The sequence below is a fragment of the Oreochromis aureus genome, linkage group 12, assembly GCF_013358895.1.
Source record: "Oreochromis aureus strain Israel breed Guangdong linkage group 12, ZZ_aureus, whole genome shotgun sequence".
Lineage (NCBI taxonomy): Eukaryota > Metazoa > Chordata > Actinopteri > Cichliformes > Cichlidae > Oreochromis > Oreochromis aureus.
This window is the reverse complement of record NC_052953.1, coordinates 37,332,611-37,345,204: the sequence shown is the minus strand read 5'-3', so window position 1 is coordinate 37,345,204 and position 12,594 is coordinate 37,332,611. Positions and strand designations below refer to the sequence as shown.

General features: G+C 43.4%; 1 protein-coding gene across 1 annotated transcript in view; it reads left to right on the top strand.

The window, feature by feature from the left end:
• niban2b (niban apoptosis regulator 2b) overlaps positions 1-12,594 on the top strand; it is a 44,178-nt gene that overhangs the window by 12,843 nt on the left and 18,741 nt on the right. Inside the window, exons 2-5 of the mRNA XM_031760447.2 lie at positions 8,104-8,234; positions 8,545-8,673; positions 8,763-8,868; positions 12,146-12,313. Of these exons, the coding sequence (XP_031616307.1) occupies positions 8,104-8,234; positions 8,545-8,673; positions 8,763-8,868; positions 12,146-12,313 (534 nt within the window). The remainder of the gene's footprint in view (positions 1-8,103; positions 8,235-8,544; positions 8,674-8,762; positions 8,869-12,145; positions 12,314-12,594) is intronic.

Sequence of the window (12,594 nt, the reverse complement as noted above, 5' to 3'; positions counted from 1 at the left end):
CTTTGTGCCAACAAAGGTTTTGCCAATCACAGAGGTCAGACGTGTCTTGTATTTAGTGAAAGCTTTTGCACACATCTCAGGGTGGATTTTGTCCCACTCCTCTTTGCAGATCTCCAAGTCATTAATGTTTTGTGGCTGATGTTTAGAAACTCGAACCTTCAGCTCTCCACAAATTTTCTATGGGTCTGGAGACTGACTCAGCTACTCCAAGACCTTGATATGGTTCTTCTTGAGCCAATCCTTTGTTGCCTTAGGCGTGTGTCATGCTGGAATACCTGCCCATGACCCATTTTCAATGCCCTGGCTGAGGGAAGGAGGTTCTCACCCCAGATTTGGCGGTCCATCCTCCCTTTGATGCGCTGCAGTTGTCCAGCAGTTGACAGAAAAACACTCGAATGCATAATGTTTCCACCTCCATGTTTGACAGTGGGGACGGTGTTCTTGAAGTCATACGCAGCATTCTTCCTCCTCCAAACACGCTGAGTTGAGTTGATGCCAAAGAGCTCGATTTTGGTCTCATCTGACCACAACACTTTCACCCAGGGCTGGTTCCTCACTGCTCTCATCATCATTGAAACTCCACGAGGTGAGATCTTGTGGGGAGCTCCATAATGAGGGAGATTGGCAGTCATTTTATGGTTATTTTATCAGTTATTTTCTTTTATGGACAGCTGTCTTTTATACAGGTGACGAGTTGAGAAGGCCCCAACATCAGTTCAAGATTTCTGGCTCACAGGTGTATTTGATACAGGTAATGACCTGTATCAAATACACCTGTGAGCCAGAAATCTTGCTGATTGATGGGGATCAAATACTTAAATCATTCATGAAAATGCAAAGTAATTCATAATTTCTTTGAAATGCATTTTTCTGGATTTATTTTCTTATTGTTCTGTCTCTTACTGTTCAAATAATCCTACCATTGAATTTGTAGACTGATCAGTTCTTTGTTAGTAGGGAAACTTACAAAATCAGCAGGGATTCAAATATTATTTTTCCCTGACTGTAGCTGCAAAGGGTTCCCAACATCATATTAAAGCCTATGGATTAAGAATGAGATGTCACTCAAGTTAATATGCTTGTGAAAACGGATGAACAAATTCTTTTGGCAATGTAGTGTGAGTAAAATTGATTGAAAAACTGAATGACTTACAGTTTTTCCACATAGTGTTTAAATCAATTCAAAGACACTTGGAATCTAATATTTTTGTCATACAATCTTCAGAATATCAAGACTATACAGGGCTCGCAAAATTTCAAAATCCCTGGTAGCCCTTCGGGCAGGCACTCTTTAGTTTTTGGTAGCCCAAAATAAATTTAAGTAGCCCAAATAAAAAAGATTATTTTTATTGTATAATATTGTAAAGGAAACAAAACATCAATCAAAAAATTGTTAAAACACAAATTACAACAACTGTATAAACATTACAATCAACTCAAATATCTGGTTCTAATTAAACCAAAATTTCTGTGAACTTGTTAGAACTGTGTAGAACATGAATTAGTCTGTGTCAGATCCTGAATCTGAAATTTCCACTGAAGTCTCGGATGAGAAAATGCCACTCGACGTTGAGGGCATAGCATCTCCTTTATCAGCTTTCTCTTCCTGTGCATTGCCCTCCATTTCACTGCTCTTTGTTCTTGTCGGGGTTTTATGATCCAGGTGTCTTGAACCTTTTCCAGAAAACATCCAGAAACGAATCGACTTGTCAGGGCAAAAAGATTCAACTGTTTCCCCATTAATGGAGAGTTGCATGCAGTCATTCAGTGTTTCAGGGTGTAGAGAGGTACGATGTGTTGTCTTCACTCGGTTCATGCAAGAAAATCCTCTCTCACAGATGGCTGTTGATGGACTGTGTCAGCATTAATTTCACCAGCAACAAGATATGAGAGAGGTGTTCTGGATTCTCAGAGAGGAGAGCTCTGTACAAGCAATCTACTTTGCGACCCCGGCGTTCTGCAAGCCACACTTTTAGATCCATCCATTCTTGTGGAATTTTCTCTTTCTCTTCTGCATCTAGCAAACAGGCAAAATGTGTGACAAGATAATCCACCTCTTCATCCCCACAATTTGCTAGTTCTTCTCTGGGGTAGGGAAGAGTGCAAGGGTCAAAAACCTTGAAACAAGAGAGAGGCTTTTCATGGAGATTTTTAAATCTGTTGTACTTGACTGTGTTGTCAATAATCTTCTGGATCTCTGCACCAAAGGTGTCTTTGTCTGTTCCCTCACCTCTTCTAGCAGGTCGCTGACTTTTTGTTAGCTGAGTTCCACAGTAGCAAATGCTACCATCCTGGTTCGCTGTGAACTTTGTGTCCAAGGTTTTCTGATATTCTCCTGGTTTTGTTTTTAGGCTGAGTAAGCGTGATGTTGTGCTCTCAACTAACTGATTTGTTCGTGTGATGTTTAGGTTATCATGCTGAAAATCAGTACAGCACTTGGATAAGACGGTACTGTAGTCCAACATGAAATGCAGGAAGCGAACAAATTTCTCAGTCTTCATCTCCTGCACCACCCCCTTAGCCTTGGCTGCATCCTCGGCTTTGACATCACTTCCTTCTGCCATGTTCTCCATATGAACAACAGTGGGAGTGTAATTTTTTTCCACAGCCTTTAGACATCTCAGCCGGCTTGGAAGCCACCGTGTGCTCTTCAGGCCACTGAAATGTGCCAGCCTCTCATTTAGCAGTTCACTTATTTCTGTCAGCTCTCTTCGCTTCTTTGGGGAATAGTAGTACATCTTAAAGATGGTTTTCAGTGTATCTTCAAATTTCACCAGGTACTCACAGCCTTTCACGCTATCCAGCACGGCTAGCTCTAGTTTGTGTGCCACACAGTGGATTGTTATGATGTGGGGTATCCTCTGTTTCAGTCTCCCAGCTACTCCTGTTTTCTCACCCATCATCACTGCAGCACCATCAAAATTTGCACACACTACTTTCTTTTTCCATGTGTCTTCTCTGATACCCATGGTGTTCACTGCTTCATCAATAGCCTCTAAAATACCTGCAGCATTTGCACTCTTGACTGGCTGACATTTGATCATGTATGTGGATATGTCACCATTATCCCTCACATACCTGACGTGAACCAACTCCTGTTCTATTATACCAGTGTCTGTACTGCCATCTGCAAGAATGGATAAGAACCTGCTTTCTTGAATTTCCCTTTCAATCTGGTCTCTTGAAGTTTGTGCTATTGCTCCAATAAACTCTCTGCAAGCATGGTCATTGAGGTAAGTGGAACCAAGATCGAGGCCATTTGCTTTCTGAAGTTTGCAAAGACTGCTAAATTTTGCCAGTGGTAGTTCACTCTTTGCAACATAGTACGCTGCTCTAAACAGCTTTTTCAGGACTTCTTGTTGTGCTTGGTTTATTTTTAATATGGTTTTTGCAATTGGTGTTTGCTGCAGACTGAGCACCAATGCATTTCTTGTGATGCAGAGATTTCTCATGAGTTCTGATGGGGTCTTTCCTAAAATTACTGGTCCCAGTAACAAAGGCGCTTGTCGACTCAGAAATCGAGGGAAACTCCCGACACACCCGGCAGAACATCATGTTATTTACCTTGTCATATTCCAGCCACAGAAATTCTTTTGTCCATGAAACCAAAAAACTGCGCTTTCTTTTTGCCTCGTAGTCTGATTTGTCGTAACTTTTCCGCTTTGTGGTCGGCCTTTCTTTGCCTGTCCCTTCTTCATCCTGACCTGTCTTTTTTGGCTCAGCAGAACTAAAATACCTACGTAAATCCATCTGTCTTTACACATGCCAGAGATTTTTTTTTTTTAATTCTCTGCGCAATCAACCTCTAGCACGTTTAAGCTTGCTGCGGGAGATTTCACTTGCCACGTTTGAAGAGTAAGCTAGTAAGTGATGTTGTGTCCTGTCTGACTATACCATATTGCACCACTAGAGGGTGGTGTCGTGAAATAAGAGGAAAGTGCAGTCGGGAAATTGTAGAGTTAGCCGTCTTAACTATATTCTAACTGATAACTCGATGCGTCTCCCTGTTACCTCTACGATGTAAAGTTATGTGCTGCATTCATTAAAGAGCACTGTTCTTTGATGAGGACTGGTTTATTACCTGTCGCTGCTACAAATGATAACAGGATTGCCGAGGAATTGGTGCGCAATTAATCGTCACTCACCAATCAATACTGCCACTCTCTATACACAGTTTGCGCGATCGCAAAGTGAAACTGAAGGTAAAAAACAAGCGCAAATTCAAACGCGATTTCAATATGGCACATATTGACAGAGGCTCATCGATGCCAATGACATAATTACTCAGCTAAATTTGCGAAAGAAAGCAAAGGCATTGACATATATTTTTACTTCCTATGATAGCCCGACGGGCAGGGCTGAGATAGATTTTGGTAGCCCGACTGGAAATATCGCTAGCCCCGGGACGTCGGGCTAGCGATTTTGCGAGCCCTGCTATAACTTTTGGTCAGTTTGTATTGTAAATGGTATTGTTTGAATGTTTATTTTAAGTTCAAAATTACATAAAATCAGACAAGACAAAGGAAAGACTTTCCACAATAACAACAGCGGAGAGAAAAAAAAAGAAAAACACAGCTTCAAATCAAAAGTTCAAGAGAAATATTAGAGTGACGAGAACAATCTTCTGTGTTGGACAGGGCAACAGAGATTTCACTGAGTCAGAACATTAAGGCTATCTGAATAAGATAAGATAAGATGGCCTTTATTAGTCCCACAGGTGGGAAATTTGTTTTGTTACAGCAAAAGTGCAAAGTTATGTAGCAGAAATTAGAAAATACTGGAATGCAATAAAATAAAATAAAATAAAATACTATGTACAATAGAATAAAATAGAAATACAAATACTATATACAACTGAGTAGGAAAATACAAAAACACAACTTCGTCAGAAGAAGAATTGCACATATAGCAGTCTTATTGCACATGTGTGGGTTATGTGCTCAACACTGCAAGTATGCCGTCATAAATCAGGTTTTATATATTAAATATTTCTTCCCAGAAACTCCCGAGAGCAGGACCAGAAAAGGTGGCCAACGGTTCCTTCCATCGCTTTGTATTTATCACACAATGAAGAAGTAGACAGAAAAATACTGCCCAGCTTTGTGTTAGAGAAAGACAAACAATGAATGACTTTGTAAATGCATTTAAGATAAGGATATGGCATACAGTTATTAGTAGTTTTGTTTAATGTGCTGTGGAGGTTTGGTAATCTCTGGTGTTCATGGGAGCTTGTCACTGTCAGTGTGTGTAGCTTATGCAGAAAGTACTGCTCTCATTATTTCCAGGCAGTAAATTATTTTTCATTTATTGTGAGAGGTGCTCTCTGCAGTTGTTACAGGTTCCCCATGTCTTACATAACATGACATTTCTCTGGGATGGATGCAGGGGATTGGAGGTTTTTTTTTTTTTTTTTTTTCTTCATGGCTAATGTGCAAAAACCAGTGAAATGATTAAACCAAAGCCCTGTAGCTCCCACATGCTCCTGCAGTATCTGTGTCCAACCGCCACCCCAGTCATTGATATTCAGTTTATGATGTGAAAAACAGCGACACAAATGTTTACAGAAACCTGCCACCAACTTTTTCAGCCTTTGCTCTACTATTGCAGTTTTGACTGCAGCTACAACTTCAATATGTTACTTAAATTCAATGTTATTCATATAATGTCAACAGTCACCTCAAAGCCTCCTCAGAACTGACTGCTCTGCTATGACTCATCACCATTCCAGGTCACTCATTTGTGGGTCTAAATGATTTGTGTTAACCCTTCTAGGCTGCAATACATTGAGAATTTTGAATAATTCAATAATAAAAAACTCTTGATGCAGTCTTTGCTTCTATGCTTCCTTTAACGTACAGCTTTGCAGCGCGCCGATGTTAAACCAGAGTGTTTCATCCTCTGAAAACAGACCTGCAATACAAACAGTGTCTGAATAAAAAGTGACAACATTAAGCCCACACAGCCCCCAGTTTTGGTAAATGGTAAATGGCCTGTATTTATATAGCGCTTTACTAGTCCCTAAGGACCCCAAAGCGCTCTACATATCCAGACATCCACCCATTCACACACTGGTGATGGCAAGCTACATTGTAGCCACAGCCACCCTGGGGCGCACTGACAGAGGCGAGGCTGCCGAACACTGGCGCCACCGGGCCCTCTGACCACCACCAGTAGGCAACGGGTGAAGTGTCTTGCCCAAGGACACAACGACCGAGACTGTCCAAGCTGGGGCTCGAACCGGCAACCTTCCGATTACAAGGCGAACTCCCAACTCTTGAGCCACGATCGATTTGAAACACAAACACTGATAACACGGCAGCAGCGGTGAAGACGCTGCACAGTTTTAACATGAGACTGGAATCTGGGCTGCATGTGTGTGTAAAATGAGTTGGACACTCCGTAATTCAGATGTCCACACTGGTCCAACCCAGTTTATCTGCCCCCACCCGTCGAGCACAGGTGGGGACGATGATTCAGGATTCTGGGTGGGAGTTGGGGTGGTGGCTGGGGACAGATGGATGACAGAATGAGAGAGGATAAATGAATACATATAGTATTTGTATAATTATTCATTATCTGTAAGAGTTTGTATACATGTAAATGTTTCTTCTTTGTGGTTTGGTTTCTGCTGGTTTCTTCAGACATTTTGTTTTTCCATTCTTAGACTTTGGCTCCTGAGGCTCACCTGAGGCAGGTCGAGTATAAAAGGAGGCCAGTTGCTTTCAGCGGGCCGAATTCCTGTTCCAATAATAAAGGCCAGAGGTTGCCCTTGGATGAATTTAATTCAGCCTCAGGCCGCTTTGTTTGAACCTGACAGTGAGACCATCTGTGTGACTGTTCATAAAACTGATCATACAACAGAACAGTGGGTTTCATTCACCTGTATGTGTGTGGAAATGTTCTCATCATGTGCAAAAAAAATAAAATCCATTTCACCGCTGGATTCATGACACGTGCATGCCGACCAGTTTGTTCTTACCACCGTGCACATGTTAGTCAGTTTGCCTCCACAGGCTTGTGCTTACATCTTGTAGTCTGCTTACTATCTGCATACCGCCACGCCCTGATTTCTCTATATAAGGAAACAAGGTTAGCTGGAGGTGAAGTGGAGAGAAAGCTGTGACTGTTTTTAAAGAAGGCAGCACCAAAAAGGCAAGAACGCAGGAGCAAATCGGCCTGAAGAAACTTTAACAAGGTCCAGAAGGAAGACAGGAATGGTTCCACTGTCTGTGGGCCAGGGCCAAGAAATTAGACTAAGCGGTAAGATCCAGGCTGTGTGGGATAAGACAGTCCCATTTGGAAAATGGGAGTCTATTCATTTTCTTTACATGGTGGTAATTTTTTAATTTCATTTTAATTCTGAGCTTCTTGTTAGATTATGACAATTTGGTAAACGGCTTTGCTGTATATAATAACCAAAGGGAAATGAGTGTCGTTGTTAACAGTAGCAGTAGCATCAGTGTAAAGACAACTAGGCCCTTATAATTTGTTTTGTAAAACGAATTTAGGTTCAAAATTCTGATTATAGATTTTTTTTTTTCTTTCATCATGAAACATTTGCACAGATTTAATTGTATGCACTGTTTGCAAGTGTGGCCCAACAACCCAGTTTTTATAGCTACACCTGCAAATCTACATGGCTGAAAAAGAGAAGAGGTGTCTCAGTTTTCCATGAAAGCCCAGACCTCAGCCTAATGAAACTGTATCATTATGCAGAAACTCCTGTGGGGGCAAAATGGCGAGAACCTGTGATGTAAATGACTGATTTAAGCTTAGAGCTGGGAAGAATCTCAGCCTGAAATAAAATATTGTTCTCTGTCTGTTTTTACACGTATAGATATATATTTGGAAGATTATCTTTATATCTTTTTTTAATGTGGAGGTGTGTTTCTTTTTTTAACATTACCTGTATGCTGTTCCAATGACACCTCAGTGTTGGTCCACCGTAGCTTCATACGCTGAAGCTTTAATGTTCAGTGTGCCAGCTGTTCCCGTCCTTGTACGTAGAAAATGAAAAAAATGACAGTGTAAAATAGTTTTGAACTCTGTGCAAAGATCACTCCGCTTCTGTGTGTGTGTGTGTGTGTGTGTGTGTGTTTGCAGCTTGGACCGGAAAGGTGATTGCTGAGTTTGGACATTTGTATGAGCAGCAGTACGCAGTAGCTCTGTTCAACAAAGTTCGCTTTGACGTAGAGGGAGGAGGTACCCTGCAACCTCAGCTGCTTCACCGCAAGGTAAAAAATCCTCTGAAAGCTCTGATTTTATTCCAAACATCAGTGAGTGATCATTGCAGTAAGGATGTCTCACATGGTTCATTGTTTTGAGCGTCACACTGATGCTCCTCACAGATTAGTGAGCTGTGCTCCAAAGTCTTTGTCTGCCTTTGAGTTTGTTGTTACTCTGCTGGCATGTGTAGTCTGTTAATCGTTTGGATTACGAGCATAGCGAGTGGTCCTCTTGGCTCTCTTGTAGAAGGGCACTGAATGGACAGAGAGAGACTTTAATGACTCAAAGGATTCTCTTTGGTTGTGAAATGTGTCACAGATTCCTCTGGAGAACAAGGCCATTTTTTCAGGGTCCCTCTTTCAGTACTTGGAGGAAAACAAGAAATGGAGGAACCACTTCCTTTTCATCCCAGACTCCCATGACATCAAGTACTACGACAACAAGGCGGTAAGATGGGTGGAGTGTTCTCTGTACATGAGCAAGTTTTACTCACTGTCTAATACATCAACTCTGTTCTTCCTTGGCTTCACCACCAGTCCCATGACAGACTCCTCCATCCCAAAGGAACTATCAACTGTGCCGGCTATAAAGTCCTGACATCTATGGAGCAATACCTGAGTCTGATCAGCAACAGCTTGCCAGGTGAGGAGCGGGTAGGGTAAGGAGAGTGTACTGAGAGTGTACTTTATGGTTGGTAAACGGGTAATAACTGTTTTATTACAGTATGAGGGGGAAAAAAAACTCCAATCAACAGGAAACTTGTGACAGACATGCAGTCAGTGGGGTTAGCTTAACTGGTCATTGTAAACGTGTGACTGTGACAGCCCATGGTCCTGTCCAGGGTGTACCCTGCCCCAAACCCCAGAAAGATGATGATGGACGTTTTCAGTGGGAGAAACGTTTCATCATCATCAGCAGGTGACTTGTTCAGTCTTAGCTGACTGCAGGTTTCCAACCTTATAACCGCCGCCCCCAGAAGACCACAGTGGGGTGAAGCTGGGGTGGATAGTGTGTATCCAAAGTGTTCAATTGTCACAACAGGTTACAGGACTTCAGTCTTACTGGTTGAATGGTGTTACTGAAGGTACTGAGCTCTCTCTCTGTGGTGACGCAAACCACCATTTCTCTTAACTGTTAGTTGAGAGCTGCTATTTTCTAAAACTATATCATCATTTTTTTTTTTTTAGCTGTAAAAGGCTGATGGGGTAAAGCGGGCGGGCAGCTTGGACACGCACATTTGTGAATGCAGTAACTGGAGAACGAGGCGATGCAGGAGTTTAACACTGAGACTGCAGACGTGTCTTCTTGGAGGCTGAGGGGTCGCACTGGCAGCCACCGGTGCTTCTGAATGTTGCTGCATTCAATAAAAGTACCTCTAGTACACAGAGAACCAGTAGTGAAACGCACAGTATGGAAATGGTCGGCAGAGACTGAAGAGGCCCTGACGGACTGTTTCCATTCTACTGTGTGGGACAACCTCTGCAGCCCCCTGGAGGATGACCTCAACAGCATCACAGACTGCATTACGGATTACATGAACTTCTGTGTGGACAACACCGTACCCATCAAAAAGGTACGTTGTTTTTCTAACAACAAGCCATGGATAAATCCTGAAATTAAGGCTCTCCTCAAGGAGAAGAAGAGAGTCTTCAGATCTGGAGACAAACAGGAGCTGAGAGTTGTTCAGAAGAAGCTGAAATGGAAGATAAGGCAAGGAAAGGAAAACTACAGGAGGAAGATGGAAGAGCAGCTGCAACAGGACAACATCAGAGGGGTTTGGAACAGCCTGAAGACAATCTCAGGACAAAAACCAACCCCCCAGGCTGCAGGAGACTTGGGGTGGGTGAATGACCTAAATAAATATTTTAATAGGTTTGATCAAACACCCACCCCTCCCACAGCATCGTCCCCCCTGCTGCAATCTCCTTCATCTTCAGGGACTGCCTGTCCTTCATCTCAGGACTTCACACCTCTCAGCTTCACACCTTCCAGCTCCCAGTCATTACACCCTCCCCCGGCTTCTGTGGACTCCAACATACACACCCCTCCCCCAAAATCCACTCTTTCTATCTCAGCACTTCAAGTGAGGAATGAGCTTCGCAAGATCAAGGTGCGGAAGGCTGCAGGTCCAGATGGCATCAGCTCCAGGCTCCTGAGATGCTGCGCAGATGAACTGTGTGGCATCCTAGGTTATCTGTTCAAGCTGAGCCTGTCACTGGGGAAAGTACCACAGCTGTGGAAGACCTGCTGTGTGGTACCGGTACCAAAGACCTCCCATCCCAAGGACCTCAGCAGCTACAGGCCGGTAGCCCTGACATCCCATCTGATGAAGGCCCTCGAGAGGTTGGTTCTAAACCATCTGCGCCCCCTGGTGAGGTCTTCATTGGATCCGCTGCAGTTTGCTTACCAGCCTGGCATTGGGGTGGAGGACGCCATCATCTACCTCCTGCACCGAGCTCTGACTCACCTGGAGAAGCCTGGAAGCACTGTGAGGATCATGTTCTTTGATTTCTCCAGTGCTTTCAACACCATCCAGCCACGACTTCTGAGAGACAAGCTGGAGCTATCGGGAGTGGACCACCACATGTCCCAGTGGATACTGGACTACCTCACAGGACGCCCACAGTATGTGAGGTCACAGGGCTGTGTCTCTGACACGCTGGTCTGCAGTACGGGGGCCCCACAGGGAACTGTGCTGGCACCGTTCCTCTTCACCCTCTACACTGCAGACTTCTCCATCAACTCCCCACGCTGCCACCTACAGAAGTTCTCTGACGACTCTGCCATAGTCGGCCTCATCACAGGTGAGGACGACTCAGAGTACAGACAGTGGACTCTGGACTTTGTAGACTGGTGTCAGCAGTACCACCTGCTGATCAACGCCGGGAAAACCAAGGAGTTGGTGGTGGACTTCCGGAGACGCAGACCCACCACACCGACACCGGTGAACATCCAGGGAGTGGACATTGAGATAGTGGACTCTTATAGGTACCTGGGTGTTCACCTGAATAATAAACTGGACTGGAGCCACAACACTGATGCTCTTTACAGGAAGGGTCAGAGCAGACTCTACCTGCTGAGGCGGCTGAGGTCATTGGGAGTACAGGGAGCGCTTTTAAAGACCTTCTATGACTCTGTGGTGGCATCTGTCATTTTTTACAGTGTTGTATGTTGGAGCAGCGGTTTATCGGCAGCTGAGAAGAAGAGGTTGGATAAACTCATCAGGAAGGCCAGCTCTGTTCTGGGATGCACCCTGGACCCAGTGCAGGTGGTGGGAGACAGAAGGACTCTGGCCAAAATAACATCTCTGATGGACAGAGTCTCCCACCCCATGCATGGAAATGTTGCTGAACTGCAGAGCTGCTTCAGTGACAGACTGCTGCATCCTCGATGCATGGAGGAGCGCTTCCATGAGTCCTTCCTCCCTGCAGCTGTCAGACTGTACAATCAGAGCTGCTCCCAACAATCATAGATGTTTACATCTGTGCTGTAACTGCAATAAGTTAATCAACCGATTTGCACTACAACCTGGTTTGCCTCTTATCTGTAGTTATTTATATTTAATTTAATAACTGTACAGTACTCTGTTTATAGTAACCATTGTCCTTAATGTAAATATGTAAGAAAAACTGTGTATGTTTCTGTTCTGTGTCCTGTGTACTGTTTGTTTGTATATGTGTCTTTTTGGCTGCTGTTACAACCAAATTTCCCCTTGTGGGACAATTAAAGGATTATTCTATTCTATTCTATTCTTCTATTCTAAAAGGAAATGTTGTTGACTGCAAAATCAGAAATGTTTGCACACTATGAGTGAGCAACATGATGAAGTCTTGGTTGCATTTTTGTTACAGTTTAACTCTACAGAGGAACTTCAAGGCAGGTTTTCAGTGTATTATTAATGCAATGATTTTATTTTTAGGTGTTAAAGCCAAGGTGGGAAGTTCCCCCTTTCTGAAGTGTGCCACTCAGTACCCTCTGATAATGTGGCACCCTTATGCCCGCCACTACTATTTCTGTGTGACGACAGAGAAAGAGCAGCAGAAGTGGCATATGGTACTCCAAGACTGTGTCAGACACTCCAACAATGGTGAGTCATGCTAATGTAATGATAGAATAACCCTTTATTGTCATTGTGCATGAACAATGAAATGGTGGGTGCTCCACACCAACTGTGCATGGTGTAAAAATATGATAGTAGGACAGCAAGAATAAATAACAAACTAGAGGAATCTATGCAAAGCAGGAGGAAGGCACACGTTAGAGGACAGGCTGCAAAACAAAGAGAGAGCTGCTATTTCACTGGAGCAGTACTTTCAGTAGTTTTATTAATGTTTGTCAAAGCTCTAGATTCTTCTCTGTGGTGTAAAC